This window comes from Chenopodium album, chromosome 9 (assembly GCF_948465745.1).
Source record: "Chenopodium album chromosome 9, dcCheAlbu1.1, whole genome shotgun sequence".
NCBI lineage: Eukaryota > Viridiplantae > Streptophyta > Magnoliopsida > Caryophyllales > Amaranthaceae > Chenopodium > Chenopodium album.
This window is the reverse complement of record NC_137842.1, coordinates 67512577-67534543: the sequence shown is the minus strand read 5'-3', so window position 1 is coordinate 67534543 and position 21967 is coordinate 67512577. Positions and strand designations below refer to the sequence as shown.

At 32.4% G+C, this 21967-nt stretch overlaps 2 protein-coding genes across 2 annotated transcripts; both read left to right on the top strand.

Moving 5' to 3' along the window:
* Positions 1 to 4871: 4871 nt before the first annotated feature.
* LOC145560292 (putative indole-3-acetic acid-amido synthetase GH3.1) lies at positions 4872 to 7634 on the top strand. The gene is made up of 3 exons (XM_081621549.1): positions 4872 to 5335; positions 5671 to 5772; positions 5950 to 7634. The coding sequence occupies exons 1-3, from the start codon at positions 4908 to 4910 to the stop codon at positions 7307 to 7309; spliced, it is 1890 nt and encodes a 629-aa protein (XP_081477675.1). The 5' UTR covers positions 4872 to 4907; the 3' UTR covers positions 7310 to 7634.
* Positions 7635 to 12266: 4632 nt separating this feature from the next.
* LOC145558910 (uncharacterized) lies at positions 12267 to 17546 on the top strand. The gene is made up of 6 exons (XM_081620277.1): positions 12267 to 12592; positions 14119 to 14324; positions 15380 to 15671; positions 15961 to 16068; positions 16623 to 16867; positions 17081 to 17546. The coding sequence occupies exons 1-6, from the start codon at positions 12362 to 12364 to the stop codon at positions 17187 to 17189; spliced, it is 1191 nt and encodes a 396-aa protein (XP_081476403.1). The 5' UTR covers positions 12267 to 12361; the 3' UTR covers positions 17190 to 17546.
* The last annotated feature ends 4421 nt before the right edge of the window (positions 17547 to 21967 follow it).

Here is a 21967-nt window from a genome sequence, read left to right as displayed (position 1 = left end):
TGAAGTGGACTATATTCTATATTTATTAATCCGTGGTCCTTGCGTATTTATTTTTCAAATCTAAACTATATTATAAAATTTAATTAGTTAAGCTATGATTGTGACGGTTGATTAATTATATTAATCATAGTTAAGGAGTCGTTGTTTAGATTATACTAATAAAAATTAGATAATTTATGATTAAAATAAGTTAGTATCTTGGAGAATTGGAAGACGGTCAATATAACAATATGTACATGTACAACTATAATTGTGTCCTATTGTACGACCCCTAAAAGGAGGAAATGGCCATTGTTAGACAACTCATTTATATCTTTGGTGGCCTGCGAAATTGCTCTTAGATTGCCCTTGAAAGGGGTTCGAAATTCATGCTATGATGTTGGTTTGATTTTTTTATTTTAATTCCTTTTGGTGCTTATAATGCCGGTTGATTTTTATTTTTAGTGCGTAATTAGTAAAGGATTTTAGAGTACTCTACTTTTAAAATATTAATATTTTTGGGTGTAGAGAGAGCCATTCATAAGGAGAAATGATGTACACGAGATTTGATCTCAAGTATTGAGTACCACCCCTCAAGACTTTAACTAGCTAAGTTAATTGATCATTACTTTTAAAGTATTAATGTCATAGGAACTTATACATTATTCATTCTTCTTTCTTTTCTTCAATGTTGGACAATTAATCCCAACTCACATGTAACCGATTGATATAGCTAGGTTATCCTTAATGAAATTGTCCGAGAATCTTCATTATTGACGTGGACTTGAAAATTGACATTATCAATTGTCACTACAAGAATAACCTTTGGTTTGGGAATCCAAAGTATTGATACAATCAGTTTATATCTGTTTATTTGTAAGAATTATTATTATAATTACAAAAACCTACCCATATATTTATGTCCATACTATCCAACAAAAAGAAAAATCCATAGAAAAAAACATGAAAACATGCACAAATTTATAAAATAAAAATGGAATCAAATAATTGGCCCCAATCAGTGTTCAAACAAGATATTAGATATATAGATATAAATAGGGCACTTATAAATCATCAAGAAACATGATTGCATCATTTGCGTTACGACAAATGTTTATATTTTTGTCCCAAATTAAAGTCTTTCCGTATTTTTGAGGAATTAATTATATTAAATACTAAATATTTATATACTTGTCTTATCAAACATAAGAATCCTTTGTATAGCTTAGGGACAAGGGCTAACAACTTCTGATTAGAGCCAGAGAGCGACAAGCAGCTCAGACCTCTTTCTACAAGATACGGAACCAACTGTTTTTTGTTCTTCATTTTTAATTTTAACTGGTACACACCTTTATTTATACCATGGTTCTAAATTATACCTCCTCCTTCAAAATCACTAGAGTATGGAATAACTTTTGTTTGTAAGGTTTCACATAAAGATTAAGGAATCGTTTGCACGTGAAATATAGTGACGGAATCAGAAAATTAATCTAGAGTAACATAATTTAAGGGGACCAAGTAAAACATTTAACCTATTTAATTTCTAACTTATCTTCTTCGATTATATATTCAAAACATAGGGTGCAAGGTTTTTTGTCGTACGTTCATCCTCTATCTTTTGCCCTTATGTGAATAGACAAATCGAAAGCGATACATCAAAGAAAACAAATATAATTAGAAAAAAATGTTAAAATTGTGAGGGGAAAAAAAAGTTGAACTCAGTATTATAAGGTAGACAAAATAAATAGTAATCTATACGAGAAAGTAGGTCAAAAATGAAAAACAAAAGGAGATATTTTGAAATAAATTAATAAAGGGAGTAATTTATATTATTCCATACATATAAAATATGCAGTAAGTTATAAATGGTTGAAATTTGCTAGACTCAACCTTTATTTCTTGTTGTTACATCTTACATATTGAGTATTTCTTCTTGTTACAAGTATTTTGGTAGGGCGATTATTACACATTATTTCTAACAAGGCTATGAAAAGAAACATAAAAGTATTAATTAAGTATTTTTTTAGGATCCAAAAGTATTCTAGCATATTATTTTAAGAATAACACTTTTTTTTCCATTATTACTAAATAAATACTTTGACAAATTAAGGACAAAAAAAGGTGGCATGCTTTGCCTTTTAGAATTAAATAAATATACAAGTACTATTTGAAAGATATGTACTACGTATTACTCCCTCCATTCCTTAATTTTTGGCCCATTGTAAAAATATAGGTCAAATTTTTAAAACTTTGACCATGAATTCTCGTTAATCTATAAGTGATAATATATTCATGTGGGATCTAATTAGAATTGTCTCATTGTATAGTTTATTAATATCAAATTTTTATAATTTTTACGCATATAAAAAATAAAGATATATGATTTGAAAACGTGTCTTGGATACCGTGAAAAGTCAATAGGACAAAAAATAAGGGATAGAGGGAGTACATAGTAATTTCCCTGAACACTTGAAAGTGATAATATAAATATTCATTTATGTATGTACCACGTAGCATTTATTTATAAACAAAAGAAAACGTAATATGCTTATCTTTGTCTCATCTGGTTGCAGCAATCCAACAGCACTACCTCAGTCCACTACAGCACCTAATACTTCAATACCAGTACATAGTTTTCAAAGATTATAAAAGATAATTTAAAAAATTGATCATAGTATAAAACATGCTAACGTTGGATTATTAAGCTTGTTTGTCCCATCAAACTGATCAATCAATTAACTAATTATAGTTTAAGACGTGCTCCTGTTTACTAAAACTTGTACAGTATACATCAATCGTCTTGTCAGTACTTTTTATAACTTATCTTATACGAAGTATGCAGTATGTAGCTAATATTAGTTTATATGGAACTAAGGGTTAATCGTGTTGTTGTGAACTTGTGATTTACATTATCTTCATAGAAAAGGTGATATGAACTTTATGGAGTTTGTTCACGTGCATTTTAATATCTAAGTTAGTAAAAAAATTTAAGGTGCTTAATATTACGGCACATGTAATAATTATAGGTGTGTTAATTAAATTTGAATGTTACGGAGTACTATTATGATCAAGATTATCATCCATTATATATTTACTTCGATTAACTATGCTAAGTAATTAATAATGGAACAATCTAGGTAAATAATAATGCTAACACTCATCATTATGAAAATTGTATAAAAAAAATCTTTATTATGCATCAAATTCTAAATGAGTAAAAGACTTACAAAGTTCATTTTGATCTCCTACAAAGAATTTTCTTCTGTTATAAAAACACAAAATTATTTAACCCTTTTTTGGAGGGGACTAGCAAACTAACAACTTGCTATTATAATTATTATGAGTGGTGCCAAATTGTTAGGCCAGTATCTAGGCCACTAACTAGTTCTACGGAGTGCTATAAATAGTAGGTACTACGTGTATTCATATGAAAAAATTGCAATATTAGTAAAGGTTTTTTACCATGTTAGTACGAGTATTAGAAAAAAAAGTTCGTTTAAAATTAAAATAAACAAAAATTTTAGTCCTCTTAATAAGAAACCGACCAAAATTTTGAACTTTGACAACATTTTTATAAAAAAATACGGAGTAGAACTAAATTATCCTCCGTATCATTTTTCATTTCATAGAACATTTCTCTCACAATTTTTTTTTGATGTAGGAGTTTATTAGTAAGGGGGGAAAAGGTTTAGACGTAACTTGCTATACTCCCATAAAAAGATTAAAAGGTTGATTATTTAATGTAAACTATCATTATATTACACAAAATATAAATACCTTATTATAAGTTCCAAACCAATCGAAAGGCAACAAATCCTTCATAATACTACTTTAACATTTGACAAACAAATAGTGGAACCTAAGTACTAAAACGACATTATGTCCAAATGAACTTATAAAAGGACCTATTTGCTTCATATTTTAACCGATTTGCTTTGATATTTCAAATGATAAAATAATGTAAAGTTTTGGCTGATAAACTTTAAAAATTAATATTTGATCTACACTTAAAACTCAATTTTATTTTCGTTACAATTTATTAAACACATGAACTATCTAGGCCAACCAAAATCGAAACAATGACTTGAAATTAAATTTTATTTCCGAAAATCTCTCCGTCCCTTTATTAAATGCCTGTTTTCTTAATTGGATGTCTCAAAATTAAGTGTCTATTTCATATTTGTTTCATGTATAATTATCTACATAGATAACCAAAATCAAGTATAATTTAGTTACCTCATTAATCATCCAACAAAAAAAAAAAAAAAAAAAAAAAAAAAACTAAACCGATAACCCGAAACTCTCCAATAAAATTCTCCCCCCCATACCATGTTGTCTCATCAAACATGTATCACCACACGTGAGGGGTACACCAAGGGAGTTATTATTATTATTATTATTATTATTATTATTAATAATAATGATGATAATAACAACTCTTTTTCAGTTTCTCTCTTTCTTTCGTAAACTACAGTTGAATTTGCTGAGTTCTCCCGTCTTCCCGTCTTTATCTCCGTCCAACACCTGCACCCTCAAACCAGCCGTGCGCTTCGGTGACGCGTTTTATTTATTTTCATTTCTCTTTTTACTTTATTTAATAAAACAAAATTTACAGGCTGTACTATGCTGACATGGCAGTCACCTAACCCCACATGCTCACCTCCTCTTGACTACTTCCACGTGTCCGGGCCCCCACTTTGTCCCCCTTTTCACCCTACACTCTCGCTTTCCTCGACCCCTCTATTGCTCCTCTCACCTTCCTTCTCACCTCCCTTTTGTCCCTCCTTTTTTCTCTCTCCTACGTGGCATCTTACGTGTCCATATAACAATATTTTTTTCCCTATATATACCTTCATTTCTCTTCCCTCCTCTCCTCAACCAAAAATAAATTCTCCTCTTCCTTTTTTTATACTAACTAATAATAACGTATGCACAAAAATCTCTCCATTTATTTTAACTTCTCCTTTGTAAATCTTAACCTCTACAAAAACACCTTTTACAAATTCAAACAATTGCATCTTTTAGCTAATACCAAAATGGCTGTTGATTCTGTTTTGTCTTCCCCTCTCGGCCCGCCCGTCTGCGAGAAGGACGCTAAGGCTCTTCAGTTCATTGAGGATATGACTCGTAACGCCGATATCATACAAGAGAAGGTTTTGTGTGAGATCCTCTCCCGTAACGCTAACACCGAGTATCTTAAGCGTTTTAAGCTCAATGGTGCTAATGATAGGGAGACTTTTAAGGCTAAACTCCCTATGGTTACTTATGAGGATCTTCAACCTGAAATTCAACGTATCGCCAATGGCGATCGCTCCCCTATCCTTTCTGCTCACCCCATCTCCGAGTTCCTCACTAGGTATATTTTATTTCACTCCCAACATTACCATTTTATTTTTGACATAATGATGTAACCACGTACATCTTCTAAAATGTGACTCGTGCTAATGTACAAGTATATGTTACAGGCCGGTTTAGTCAATTTTGGGTTAGGTTATAGTTTGTCACATCTTAGAGGTATATAACATGTGGGTAATTCAATAAAAATTTTATTATTGTACGTGTTTAAGTCAGTAAGACACGTTAATAATAATAATTATGACTTTTTTACATTTTTCATTTGACGTAGTATATTAAAAAGTAGATGTGATTAATTGAAGAGTGAACTAAATATATTAGTAAATTATGTTGCAGTTCTGGCACATCAGCTGGAGAAAGGAAATTGATGCCAACAATCAAGGAAGAATTAGATCGCCGTCAACTACTCTACAGCCTTCTAATGCCTGTCATGAATCTGTAAGTTACCATTAATTGCTTCTCAAGATATATACGGAATACTTTTTTTTTTTTTTTTATCATAAAATTAAATTTTGACTTCAATACTTTGGTATTTGTACCTAATAATTTATGTTGCAATCATATTTATATTATTGGGATCGCAAAAACTGACTCAACTATAATTCCACGTGACAGGTACGTGCCAGGACTTGACAAAGGAAAAGGACTTTACTTCTTATTTGTGAAATCGGAGACCAAGACACCGGGCGGGCTTTTGGCCCGACCCGTTCTCACTAGCTACTACAAGAGTGAGCATTTCAAGACCCGTCCTTACGACCCGTTTAATGTGTATACTAGCCCGAATGAGGCGATTCTATGCTCGGATTCTTACCAGAGCATGTACTCTCAGATGTTGTGTGGAATGTACGAGCGCAAGTCTGTTCTACGTCTAGGGGCGGTATTTGCCTCGGGTCTACTCCGGGCCATCCGCTTCCTCCAGCTCAACTGGAGGCAGCTCGCTGAGGATATCCGGGACGGGAGCCTTAACTCTAAGGTTACCGACCCGGGTATCCGATCAGCAATGGGCCGGGTTATGAAGCCCGACCCGGAGTTGGCGGATTTTATTGTCGAAGTGTGTGAGAAGGATCAATGGGAAGGAATCATCACCCGAATATGGCCCAATACGAAGTACCTTGATGTGATAGTTACCGGGGCAATGGCCCAGTATATACCCACTTTGGATTTTTACAGTGGTGGTTTACCGTGTGCATGTACCATGTATGCGTCATCCGAATGTTACTTCGGGTTAAATTTAAACCCTATGTGTAAACCATCCGAGGTTTCCTACACCATCATGCCTAACATGGCCTACTTCGAGTTCCTCCCACTCGACTCGGCCCGTGACTCCGACCCACAGCTCGTTGACCTAGTCGATGTCGAGGTGGGAAAAGAGTACGAGCTCGTGATCACCACATACGCCGGTCTGTACCGCTACAGAGTAGGTGACATCCTCAGAGTGACCGGGTTCCACAACTCGGTCCCTCAGTTCCATTTCGTAAGACGTAAGAACGTGCTCCTGAGCATTGACTCGGACAAAACAGACGAGTCCGAGTTACAAAGAGCAGTAGAGAGTGCCACACAACTACTCAAAGACTACAACACAAGTGTAGTAGAGTACACGAGTTACGCTGACACAACAACCATCCCAGGTCACTACGTGATCTACTGGGAGTTACTAGTAAAAGACTCGGGGAACTCGCCTCCGAGTCAAGTACTAAACGAATGTTGCCTATTGATGGAGGAGTCACTTAACTCAGTGTACCGACAAGGCCGAGTTGCGGATAACTCAATAGGGGCGTTGGAAATACGGGTTGTTAAAAGTGGTACGTTTGAGGAACTTATGGACTATGCAATCTCACGTGGTGCGTCAATAAATCAGTATAAAGTGCCAAGATGTGTGAATTTTACGCCAATTATGGAGTTACTTGATTCAAGAGTTGTATCGGCGCATTTTAGCCCCAGATTACCTCATTGGACTCCAGAGCGCCGTAGGTGAATATTGCACTTTCAACCAAAAATAGATCTTTAGGAAGATTTTTTTTTTTTTTTTAACTTCTGCTTCCCTTTTGTTTTCTGGACAGTTTTTTTTACCTCTTTTTTTTGGGGTAATTAACCTTTTGGGTGGGTAATTAGTTTGGTTTAGGGAGCTGGGGAAGTTTGTGGTAAAAAAAATGTGTAAGCTTTGTTGAATTAACCTTCTCTTTTGGTAAAAAAAAAAAAAGGAGTGTTGTTGGCCTTTAGAAAAGGCTTTGTAATCTAAAGTAATTCTCTTGTTTGCCTTTTGGACAATCAGTATCTAATTGTAACTTGCTTTTATGTTCTTTTTGTTTTGCCTTTTTCCTTCTACATTGTATTAGATAGCGGTTTTGCTCTTGAGTATCATGTGATATTAAAAATTTACCATAAAAGCTTATCCTCAAAAAAAAAAAAAAAAAAAAAAACCATAAAAGCTTAGTGGAAGTGGTGGAAAATCCGCAAACTCAGCCTTTATCATCTAGCTACTTGTGCTTAAGATCGAATGGCTAGGAGTTTTACTTTCAAGCGTTTACCTGTGTAATTATAATGATTAACTTGTGAGATCTACTGATATTTAAAATTATTATCCTTACAAAATAATAAGAGAGAAAAAAAAAAAAAAATACACCGTATTATTGATTTATTGAGGGGTGAAGTGCTGGTGAAGATGTGCATTTGTTATATTTTCAAGCATGTAAAAAGGTTAGGAAAAAACTTTGTTTTCTAGGAGGGAATCTCAGATCTGATAAGTCAAACAAATTGTCCCTAACAATAATGTTTTTTTCCCCCTAACCTCCATACATTGATACACGAGCTGGGGAGAATCTAGCTCAAATGAAAATGACAACAAATATTTAAAAAGTTGAATATAACAAATAGGAAAAATTCATATCGCTGATATGAGATTAAAGTGGATATAACATATACGTATATACTCCGTAACAAATAGGAAAAGTCCTTTTTCTTTAACATACACACAACTACTCTCAACTCATATGTGTTTATTTTCTCAACACGCATACTATGTGTAGATAGAAAATGATTATTTTCTTTATAAAAAATAAAGACTAAGGAGCTTAATTAATAACTACCATTAGATGGAGTACATGATTACGAGTCTTACGACATGATTTGATGGTTTAATAAACTAAAGTAGTTTTTACTAAAGTATGTTGCCATTTCTGCTCACCTTCAACGACAAATAGTCAAAATTAATGCTACTATTACTCTTAATATGATAAAACTTTAACATGACATTATTATGTAACACACTAAAAAAATTGTATGGCGGCTAAATTGTAAAATTAGTGCACAACGTCGGCCATATTTGAATTGGAAATTTTAAAAAAATAATAATTATGAAATATTGATGAGAAATATGGATCAGATCATACTTGCATAATTGATCTTTTGGCTTTCCATAAAAACATTTATTCAGTTTTGTGGCTTGTCATTCACAATCAAATCTGTTCCCTTTACTTTCATTAAGTAATGATAATAATGTACCTAATTGCTATAATGAATGGATTAAAAATTTATGTTTGATTTGATCAACATATTAAAGGTATGCTGGTAGTTTAGTTGATGTGATTGACTCATATCGATAACTTACAAAAGCCTTTGCGTTCATATCGACAAGACTACAACCAACTATGGAGACTAGTGCTTTTAAGAAAAACAAAGGATGGAAAATATAGATGTAATCGTTTGACTTATCGATTGCCAGGTACACATAAATATTTTCAATTTCTACATTATTAATTTATTATATATAATATAGATACTTATTCATTATTAGTGTTGATAGGTTGTGGATCAACAAATTTATCAACTAACCCTAAATTTGGTCTTGAGTGTATATTTGTGCTTTAAAACTTGATAAATAAAAGAGTGGGTCAGTGGATGATCCATTGTGTCAACTACTTTTGTTGTTTGGTATATTAATTAGTTGATTATTATTATTATTGAAAGCGGCTAAAACTAATTAATAAGTATACCATACCTTATTATTATTAAAAGCAACTAAAATTAATTAATTCGTATATCATACCTTATTATTTGAAAATCAAAAGAAACATATCACGGTCAATTATATAAATAGGAATAAATTTTAAAGACAAAGTGGGTATAATATAATTTAAAATTTTTTATTCAAATCTGACTAAACCAGACCTATTTGACATGTTCAAGTATCACCATCTAATATATCACCAAGAACATGGGAAGATGGGATTGTACCGTTATCTTATCCTTAAGATGATCAACCATGAGGAGTCTGGTAGTTGAGAACTTCCTTACTTAGGCGTTAACTTACTCAAATCAATATTCTCAAGATAATTAGCGAATAAACAATAATCAATATTAATGTGATTAGGAAGTAAGCCAAAACTAGCTAGACATAGGCATAGAATTAATTAACCCGAGTTCCTTTTTTCTATTTTTTAAAGCAAAAGATCGATAAGTACTATTGAAAGTAAATCAAGGTCAGCCAAAACGATAAAACCTAACCCAAGTTCCTTTTAATGGCCAAAACAACAATGAATTGTAGTTAATTTTTGCGTGTTCTTGTTATAGCATTGTCTACACTAATATTGAGTAGTCAGTCCTAGAGATGGCAATGGATCGGAGGTGGGTCGGGTGATGCTTCATCCGCCTCCATCCACCAACGATCCATCCATCACCCGACCCATCCATTACCTAATTTTTTTTCATCCACATTCGATCCATCCATCATCCATGGATGAATCGGGTGGATCGGGTGATAATTCGGGTGAAATAAATATATAAATAATACTTTTCATTTTCATAATTAAAATCAAGATTTGAAAAAAAAAAAAGTGATCAATTTTATTAAAACTTTGATACATCTTTCTAATACTTGTTCCTTTTTTACTAAATTAAAACAAATGTCAATTCCTAACACTACAATAGACATTAAATTATTAAAAAGGTATTTATTTTTATTTTTTTATATATAAATTTAACGGGTGGATGGATGGATCGGGTGATGGGTTGGATGTATCATCATCCGTATCCGACCCGATCCGTCACTCGATCCATCCATCATCCATCCGTCATCCGCTTAAGTTCGGGTTTTCATCCATATATTTAGATCGGGTGGATGGTTATCCATCGGGTTTGGATGATATTGCCACCCCTAGTCAGTCCATCACATGCAAATGCTTCAACAAACTATTATGAGTACTTTTCACGCCTCTTTTTCATCGTATGAGGCCAAATCCCACATTTTCCTGCCTAATTGCTCTTTCAAGCTACTACATGAAAACATAAATTTAGGATTTTAGTTGCTATTGTAATGTTACTTTGCAAATGGTTAGGCATAGGGAACGGTATTATGACATGAATTATGCATATACATTAATCATAGTTAATGGTGGAGTACTAATTAATCGTACTTTAAAGTTCTAAATGAACATTACGAGACGACCTTACAATGTGAATTCACATGGTTAGTTCTCATACGAAATTTTTGAGAGCTGATACACATACAACCATTGTATGTTGTCCCTACATACAACACCATTAGAATTTGGACACATCAACACAAAATATAGTATCTTTACAATATAGTACTCCGCACATCTTGTCTTAGGGAAAAAAAATAGTTAATTTATTCATATGTAATTAGTTAATTATGAGTATAAAAAGTAAACTAAGTAAATTAAAATTAGGTATTATAATGGCGAATTCAAGGTTTGAAAGTTGAATTATAAATAGAAAAATGTAATAACAATACACTAACTATACAAATTTCATGATTAGATGGGCTGAAAGTTGTACTAGTGGCCTAATATAGGCTCTCATAGTCTCATGCCATGTTGAAATGTTAAATGGACTGACAAAAACAAGTGGACGAGGGGATTATAATATGCTTCCTCAAAATTTTATTTTATTAATATTGTTATATATTTTTTTTGAATTGCAGCATTATGATTATTATGTTGGTAATGTACAGCCTTAATCACTGATCCAATAGCATTTTACATATTAATCCTACATTTACATAATAATCATTAAAAAATGTAGTCAAAGCTTAAAAATATTGTTGTTGAAAAATGGAGAAAATGCACACACAAAAAGGGACTCCAATGAATTAAACGTGTAGGCGTAGTATTGGTAAATGATAAGGCATATTTTAGTCACTAACTCACTACTAGTTTTTTTCGATTCAACTCACTACTAGTTTAATTTTCCTATGTTCCTAATTTTCCTTTCAAAAAAAAAAAAAAAAAAAAAAAAAAAAAAAAAATTTCCTATGTAAAACGTTTAGATAATAGTTTTCATTATATAGGGCCTATATTCAGTATATTGTTCACATTATTCCAAGATTTTGTTTTATTGAGAAGTTCATTAGTATAATGGCTATTCAAATTGAGCGTTTTTTTTTTCTTTCAAAAAAAATAAAAATAAAAATTAAGCGTTTTTTCATAGATAATGCTAAAACGAAAACTTATTCTTTGTATGCTAGAATTTGTTAAATACACCCGAATGTACCGTACACTCGGGTAATTTACTCATTTAATAAATGAGCAATTTTTTTTTTTTTTTTGCTCATTTATAAAATGAGTAAAATTTAATTATTAAATAACCCAGGTGTACAGAAACAGAACAAGCTCTCCTTATATGCCTAGGTAACAGGTATCAAAACTAATTTCTGCTCCTATACTTTGCCTCAGTTCACAAAATGGTGAACTTTTTCTCGTAAGTAATTGGCACTAAGAGTACAAAATTAAATGGGCCAAAACCCAATAACCTACTGGGCCATAAAAACATAAAACCCAAATCAAAACATAAAAAACGATCCAACCCAAAATGGTTATCCATATCCAGTCAGCAAATAAAAAAAAAAAAAAGACGTAATAAAATTGTCTTTTACTAAATCTATCACTAGAACAAAGCTGTACCTCAAAATTTAACAGCTAACATAACAACTCAGCCAAAGAGGAGAGAGAAAGTTGAGTTGGAAGGAAGAAAGAAAGAAGACGTCGGTTGAGATTTTGTGCTCATTTTAATGGCAACCTTCGCTTCTTCTCCCGCCACTTTCTCTCTCCTCCCTTCATCGTCGCCGTCTTCACAACCACCGTCTCGTCTCTCTCTTCCTTTCTCTATCCTCAAACTCACCTCTTCTTCTTCCGTAGTTTCTAGAAGATGTCGGAGATTTGTTGTTGTTGCTGCTGCTTCGTCTTCTCCGTCTTCGTCTTCGTTCGAGGAGTTTGATTCTGGTTATAGTGCTAGTTCTAAGGTTAGATTTCTCTGATTTTGATTTTATAGTTTTAGCTGTTTTGGTTTGTATTTTGTTTGTTTTGGTTGATTGTTGAGAATTTTGGAGCTTGATTAATTGTTGAGTTTGTGATTTACTGAATACTTAGGGTTCTGATTTTAGTTTTGGATTGGTAATTGCGGTTATGAATTGTGAGATATAGAAAGGTTAGGTGTTTTTGGTTAGGAGTTTGTTTGTTTTGATTGATTGTTGAGAATTTAGGTGCTTGATTAGTTATTGAATTCGTGATTTGTGGAATACTTAGGGTTATGATTATAGTTTTGGATTGGTAATTGTGTTTATGAATTGTTAGGTATAATAATTTTAGGTGATTTTTGTTAGAATATGTTTGTTTTGATTGATTATTTAGAATTTTGGAAAATAATTAGTTAATTTATTGTTGAATTCATGATTACTCGAATACTTAGGATGCTTATTTTTGTTTAGGATTAATAATTGTGTTAGGTGTTTTTTGTTCAGAATTTGTTCATTTTGATTGATTGTTGAGAATTTTAGAGTTTTATTCATTAATTGTTAAATTCGTGATTGCTGGAATACTTAGGGTGCTGATTTTAGTTTTAGATGAAAATTTTAGGTGAATTTGTTAGGAACTTAATTAGTTTATTAATTGTTGAATTCGTGATTGCTCGAATACTTAGGATGCTTATTTTTGTTTAGGATTGGTAATTGTGTGTATGAATTGTGAGATGTAAGGATTCATGCTAGGAGTTTGTCCTTTGATTGAATTATCAAATATCTGGAATTTTTTAGGGTAAATTTTGATTTTGATTTCAAAAGATGGTGATATGCAACATACAAAGTAGGAATTAAATATGTAAAGCCTGTGAATTATTAAAAAAAAAAAAAAAAAACAATGTAGACGTTTGTTAAATCTACTACCTAAGTCTGCTCCTTGATTGAGCTGTATGTCTCGTCAAGATGCTAATTGAATTTCAGTAAATTAGCTTAATATTTTGATTTTGTGAAGAAGAAGTTGAGTAATTAATAGGTTTAGCTATCTCAAAAAAAAGGTTTAGCTATTAGTTTTAGGTGGATCCACTTGGCAAATATGAAAATTTTGGGATCTGCTGGTGTAGATTGTGGAAGTATTTTGTTGGAGCCTAAAAGGGAGCGACTAATGATGTTGATTCTCTTAACGGAACGAGGTTATGGTAACAATTTACGTCGATGATGTTTATTGAATGAAATGGTTCGAGTCTGACTGGAGTCTAAGTTGAGATATGTATATAATAATAAGTTTAGGGTGAATAAGTGAAAACCAAATTCTGAATGGAATGCACTATTTGAATTGAACAATATTTTGATGGTGCTTAATCAGAGGTCTGATCTCCAAGACAGAAAAACATGAATCATAATAATGTGGAGGAAGAAGTTGAAATATTGATCTAATAGCGAATATGAAGTAAGGCATAGATGTTTAATTAAGAATAAATTAATAAATTGATGCTCAGTGTCCACTTTCTGACTTTCATATGCTGATCTTTCAGTCTCCAAAACTCTTGGATCTGATCCAAGACATCGAACCACTAGATATCAGCCTCATCCAGAAAGATGTTCCTCCTACTACCATTGATGCTATGAAAAGGACTATTTCAGGCATGCTAGGATTGCTTCCTTCGAATCAATTTCAAATTCTTGTTGAGGCTTTGTGGGAACCTCTCTCCAGATTGCTGGTGTCTTCAATGATGACTGGGTATGTTGAATTTGCTGTATTGTAGAAACTTTTACCAGTTACTGAGTATTGCAATATATAAATGTGAACTGCTGTAGATTATTGTTTTCTGCTGTAAATTAAGTCTAATGATAGTTGAAAAATATAGTGGTACCTGGCATTAATTTGAAATTGGCTTCCATCATTAGAATATTGAAAGCCTTCTTGCTTAAATTCTGCTTCCAGATGTGCCATTTTAATTCTGGATGAATTCCCGAGTTATGGATCTAGATATACATTATCATCAGATGTATATGACTAGACTACTAGGGGCTATGTCCAGAATCTTCTTAAAAACCCTTTAGAATGACCCTAGGTTGTGAGTCTTTTGATTTAAGATAATGTTAATCATAATTACTGATATGGTGTGGCTATTACCTTCTCAAAAGAGTTAAAACTAGTAGCGCTTCATTTAATTGGTGCTTCATTCTTAAGTCCTGCATCTACTTGAAATACAAGGCCTGCTCTCATAGAGTCATTAGCTGTTGTTGCTAAGCAATTTACTGTCTTCTTCTTCTGTTACTTGTTTTATTGTAGATTTTTCCTTTCTCTTAATCTCTGCATTTCTGCACTTGCTTTTTAGCTGTGGTACTGTCCCACTGCCCGATGAGAATCAATGTTTTTATTAGTGGTGATATTTGTGTTTGCTCTGTTTCTTCCATTCTCTGAACTTTTTTTTTATTCATGGCGATATAAAATAGTTCATAGTGGAGAGCTTTCCTTGAATCTATAGCTTAATTGTTGGGTGTTAGAACTCTATGATTTGTAAGGATAAAATAATTGAGTAGAGTAAATAGGTCTCTACGTTATGGTTATTGATTTGTATGTTTGAAATGGTTTTGGGCCTTTTGGCTGTGATTGTTGCGGTTTCATGTGTCATAGTTGTTGCTTGTGTCTACTAGCAAAGAATTCTGTTCTTATGACACTTCCAAAAGATGTTTTTATCTTGATATGCTGGAGAGCATGGCTGTTATGACTTTTAAATTCTTGTTTTAAACTGTATGCTAAATTCCCCAACTTTTGTTTACTTGTTGCAGATATACTTTAAGAAATGCTGAGTATAGGCTTTGTTTGGAGAAAAACCTTGATATTCATGATGAAAATAATGAGAGTCAAATATCAGAGGCCCTCAATCTTGGTTTGCAGGAACTATTACTTGACAGTGTTAGAAGAGTCCAAGTTGCCGATGAAAGTGTGGTTTCTTCTAGTGGTGAGGAAATTGCTGAAAATCCATCTGAAGATTTCAGTAGCGAAGACATTGGTGAAATAACTCCTGAAATGCAGTCCTACATTCGTCACTTGCGTTCTCGGTTATCTGCTACTAAGAAGGTATTTATTATGTTACATTGACGAAATAGCTTCTCAGTCTGCCATTTGAAGCTTACGTGTAATGTGATTTTCTTCAATATTTGCCTCGCCCAGAAAATTTCTTTAGTAAATTAATACCATCAATAGAGGTCAAAGTAGTGTTTAAAATATTTCAAAATTATGAGCAAGATTATTATGAAATACTGAAATGTTTATGTTATTTACTCAATCTTGGTTGAGAAAATGCTGATTACTTGTTGATGAATGGTAAGACACCTTCTCATAATCTTACTTGATATTGATTAAAAAGGAGCTTAGAGAAGTCAAGAGGAAGAATGCTGCACTTCAGATGCAACAATTTGTGGGAGAGGAAAAGAATGAGTTGTTGGATTATCTGCGCTCATTGCAGCCTGAGAAGGTTAGAAAACAATCTCTGCCTCTTAAACGTAATTTGCACTAGTCATTCTTTGCTATGGCTATGATCAATATGACTCTTGCTATTACATCGTGATTTGTGATGATTTTTTCCTATATATATTCATTATATCAAGAATACAACTTGACCATATTACTTAATTGATAAGGGGAGGGGGTTCGATGGGTTTGTTGAGAGACTTTAGACATACGTCTATCCACATCCAGACTTTTCCAAAATTGAACCAGTTAAATATAAAGACTAGAATCACGTGAATTTTGTGGATTGCAGAGCAAACTAGGAAAGTTAGATTTGGAGAGTACCAGTCCATTTTTAGATCAGATTCAGACTGGATTTGCCACTTTTCACATTTTCTTTGAGAGCAAATCATAACAGGTTGATTTATAGAAATTGTGATGTAGGATGGCTTGGTGAGATAGAACTTCTATGAAATATGACGTGGTACAATTGACTTTACCCTTGCTATAAATGTTATTGTTGATCAACATGCTTACACTAAACTTTCCTTCTCATTACCATTTGACTCGTTGGTATAGGTGGCAGAGTTGTCAGAACCAACCTCTGCTGAAGTCAAAGAAACAATTCATTCTGTTGTCCATGGTCTCCTTGCAACATTATCTCCAAAGATGCACTCAAAGGCCCCTCCTCTGTCTGAGAAGAATGCTGCTGGAGCTTTAAATGTTGAAAATGAAGATTGTGCGGAACTTATTGAAAACACTTCGCTTAATTTTCAGCCCATAATTTCACTGACCAGAGATTATCTTGCACGTCTTATATTCTGGTTAGTCTTCTGAGCTCATCTTCTCTCTTGCCTTCTGACCTTTTTGCTTTTATTGCGTGCGTTCATGTGTTAGAGAGAGAGTTTTTCAGTCTTGGAGTTAGGTTTCTCATTTGTAGAGATTGGTATCATCCTATTATGCTAGAGTGCTAGTAGCACCTTGCATGTAAAGAAGATGGTTAATTGATGCTTCATTTGTTTATTTTGTTTGTTAAGGTGCATGCTGTTGGGACACTACGTTAGAGGTCTTGAATACCGAACACAACTGACGGAACTACTTTCACTTTCACCAAACAATGAAGATAATCGCCTTGATAGGGAGTAAATTACCTGAAAGCCTGGAAGGTCTTTCTATTTTTGCTGTCAGTCATCCCAATGACGATGAGGGAGAGCATGCCTTGATGAAATGCACTGTCTATATATATTTCGGAAAATGTACAGTGTGCAATAAGGCACTATTAATGTTTCCTCAATGAGGGTTGTATCTTGTTTATTAGTGTATCATGTAGTTGCTAATGTGCCTCTTCGTTTGGCTTCTCTCGAGGCAAAGTATTATTATGAATACCAGCTTCACAGAAACATCAGCAGGCAGTGTTTTACACTTGATGAGAAATTTTGTACTGAATATTATACCGGTAATGTAGCAGCTTACTGCTTGCACTTGTGATTCAGTTGATGATTACAGGTTTTGCGTCATTAATTTGCTATATATACTGTGCTGCTCAAGTAAGCAGAGCTTAATGTACTGTGCTGCTCCAGGGATCGTATATTGCTGTATGAACTAGAGAACTAATTCAGATCGTTTTTAGTTGACACTTTTATATTGGCATAGAATTTATACTTTTTTTTTTTAAAAAAAAAAAAAAAAAAAAAAAAAAAAGATAAGATAGAGATATTATTACTGAGTATTAAATTAAGTCAAGTCTGTTTTTAATTGACATATTAAACCTGGCATTTAATTTAGACAATTATATTGACTTAATTTTTGTACGAGTACTAGTTTGTGTCCTTGTCAATGAGTGGGTTAAAAAAACGAAGAAATTGCTCAAAAATAATTCTTAAACAAATTACTCGTATAAGAATTTTCACACTAATCAATAACTATATCTAATCTACCATATTAATAATAAATTTCTTGCATATAAAGCAAATTATGTATTAAATTATTTTGAATTTGAAGGCTAGAATTCAATTTGTAATTTTGGGATGTTAAGATATTCTACTTGCTAGTTAGGAAAGAAATAATGTTTCTTAGCGTATCAGACTTGATTGTATTGATCTCTATTTCCCTAAATAAGTTATTCAATATATGTAATGCAAATAAGCAATTTTAGTAAAAATCATATGGTATCTCTATGTTTGGGACAGTAATTAGTCTCTCACTCTCTCATATATTTCCAACAACAATCTACTAATCATTACATTAATGAAAATATACTTCTTGTAAAAAAAAATAAAAAAAAAAAACTAATTGCATGCAAATGGTCACAAACACAAAGGGGACTACATGATCTAGGTTATTCAAAGTTGAATGTATAGCTTCCCCTCAAAAAAAAAAAAAAAAGGAAAAAAGTTGAATGTATAGCTAAAATTTAGATTGTAAATTGTTTGGTTTTATAAAAATGTCTTTGTACAATAGCATTTAGGGTTTACATAGTTACGTAAATAAGTATTAAACGAAGTTTCCAATATTATACTTTGGAAATTTACGGCAAAATCACAAACAGATTGATGTACGTAATAATGTCTATTTAGGGGCTGTTCACATTTACTTAATTTCAGTTCAGTTCAGTTCAGCTCCAATCAGTCCAGTTCAGTTTAGTTCAGCTCCAATCAGTTCAGTTTAGTTCACCTCCTAATTTTCCTCTCTCATAAAATATTCATTTTAGCTCAGTCAGTTAAGCTTCAATCAGTTCAGCTTAGTTTAGTTCAACTCAGCTCAATTCAGTAAATGTGAACATGCCCTTACTCTTAATAAATTAATCCAGACCTTATAACTACTTTTATTTTCCTTCTTTTTTTTTTTAATTTTTTTTATTGTATGGAGAACGAAAAATTTGCCAAATCATGTATTTTATTTATTTATTTATTTTGACAAGATATCATGTATTAATATATATAAGATTATTTTATCCACAATTTTTGCTACGAGTAAAAGGTATATAGTCACTTAGCATCTCAATATAATTTGAAACTTGGTAAGCTAAGTATTTGAAACATGGTTAGCATATATAGCTAAGTATAATTTGAAACATGGTTAGCATAGGTAAGTATTTATTTTTCTATATAAATACACATAGCTAAGAGTAAAAGGTTCACTTAGCTACGAGTAGTTATTTATCTTCGTTTTACGAGTATTTATTTTTCAAATAGTCTTTGAGAATACAAATTTTTGTCCAATAGACTTTTGGTTATATCATTTTAATTTGCTGATCATTTGCGGAATAAATGGTAGCCTAAACTCATCATGGGTTAATGGTTATAATGAGAAATTGAGAACATTTGTTTCTTCTGTATCCACTAATCACATAAATACGGGATAATTTACACTTTAAATGATGTTCTCCTCGTCAATTTTGTAAAAATATGCTTTACAAGAATCTACTGTAGATTTATAGATGGATTCAATTCGTGTTATTGGTGATTTGTATAAATTGTATATAAAAATAGAATTACTACGTATTTTTTTCATAATGAGTACCATTAATTGGTTGATTGGTTTAACATATGATGAAGTGTTATTTGTTTCCTCTAGGAGGCTAGGAATCTAGGATACTTGTTTACCAATAAATTACCAATACTAGCCTACAAACCTTTTTCTTTTAGGGCACTATATCGATCATGGTAAATCGAATTCTGTGAAGTTCTACCGGGCCAATGACTTCTCATGCTTTCATTTTATGAATTTTTTTACTAAAATTCCCCATCCAAAAAAGTTTAGTTAATTCCCGTCAAAAAAAAAAAAAAAAAAGTTAATTACATCTATCGTTTAAATTATGTGTAACTGTGTAAGTCCACATACTAATATAACCTTTACCGACCAACCGTTTTTAAGGTTGATTTACAAAAATACAGCTTTTTAAAAACTTATTTACGATTTTGCGTTGGAATGAAACTTATTTACGTAAATACAGTCCCTCGAGAATACATTTGGAATAAATTTTAATTTAGAAACAAACCACTACTTTAAGTAGGCTAGTATAGATACAGAATTACAGATAAGGTGTAATCTCAACAAAATTAATTAAAATAACTTTTTTTCTAAATAACATACAAATACTACGCATATCATTATAGAATTAAAAAATAATACTCCGTAATAATTAAGTGATTAGATAAATATAAACTCCATAACAAATCAAAGTAGTTAATCAAATAGTACAAACAAAAGTCATAATACTAATAAAATAATAATAAAAATACAATCTACCAAAAAGATAGGTCTATAAAACAAATCAATTTGTTATCAAATACTAGTAGGAAACAATCATCAACAAATAATCAACCAATATATGTCAATTCAAAAAATAACCACATTATTCGTATATAAAGATTCTAGTAAATCTTTTTGTTATCTTTTTCAACAAAAAAAACAATTTTTTTTTTTTTTTTTTTTGGTTTTGTTTTTTACCCCCCTTGATACTCTTTCTAAAACCCTAATCACTCGGATCTTCTTTAAACCCTCTATAAATATTTCTCCCCCTTTCTTCTCTTCCTTCTATTTCTCTCTCTGACAAATAATTTTTTCTTTGAGTTTTCTCTCTCAATCAATTCAATGGACCGTCAATGGCGTCCTTCTTTCTCTTCCAACCCTCCATCTCCCCCTTCTCCCTCACACCACCTCCCTTCACCATCCTTGCAAGATCAATTCTCTCGGCTTTCGCTATCAGGTTCCGATTCCGCTTCCCAATTCCCGAACCTCCCTCGCCCTAACAACAATGATTCTTATCATCATGATCTCGAGTATCAGTTGAATAGAATGCGACAACTTATTTTCGCTGCTGCTAATCAAGAAGTCGTCCCTGCTCCGTACTACCCGAACCTCATCAACAACACTGTCACCGATACTTTGTCAGGTTCGGGTTCAGGTTCAGGTTCGGGTTTAGGTTCGGGTTACGTTCCTCCTTTTGATTATTTCGCAATGATGCCACAAAATGAGATTCAGCCCGTCCTTGGTAACAATTATAGTAATAACAATAATTACTATAATAATCCTGACTTTTTGACGCTTTTTTTGTACAACGCTTTCCAACAAAATAATAATAATAATAATAGTTATCATCATCGTCGTAACAATGTTAATTACAACAATAATTATTATCCAAAGAGGAACTCGAGGGCGACAACGACAGCAACAACGATAACAGTCCCTCGAACACGAGGGTTTGTTCCGTCGATGATGTCATGGGAAGAAATCAAGGGAAACGTTCTGAAATACGCGACTGAAAAAGAATATAGTCTGATGATGATTAATAAGTTCGAGTTAGGGCATATGGAAGGATTAAAGATGGTAATTTCCGAGATTAAAGAGGGTTTATCTTTAATCTTGATGAATTCTTGTGGTAATGAATTCTTTCATAAGCTATTGGATATACTTGATCATCAAGACTTCGTCGATATTCTTAAGGCTCTTGTTGCTAATCAACACGAATTTCTTCGCATTTGCCTTGATAATATTGGGTACGTTACATTATTATATTATGAGTACAATTTTATTTTATTTTTATAAAAATTGAATTATGACTAATTATGATGATTAATTTGATTTATGTTTAATTGTGTTATAGGACTAGGGGAGTCCAGAAACTACTGAGTTGCTTGGATTCGGATAGTCTGGAAGAGAAGGCGGTCGTTATGAATGCAATTAGGGGAGGTGTGGTGGCTCTAGCAAAGAATATGAATGGGTTTCATGTCTTGAAAGCTTTGACAAAAGTTTATGAAATCACTGGGGTAATTAATTTCTTCTTTATTCTCATTATTATTGTTATTAAATTTGCATTAGTGTTACCAAAAAAAGTGTATAATTGCATTAATTTCACTAGCATATTTGTTTTTCGCAACAATTGGAATTTTATTAAAGTTAGTTAAGTTACGGAGTACTCA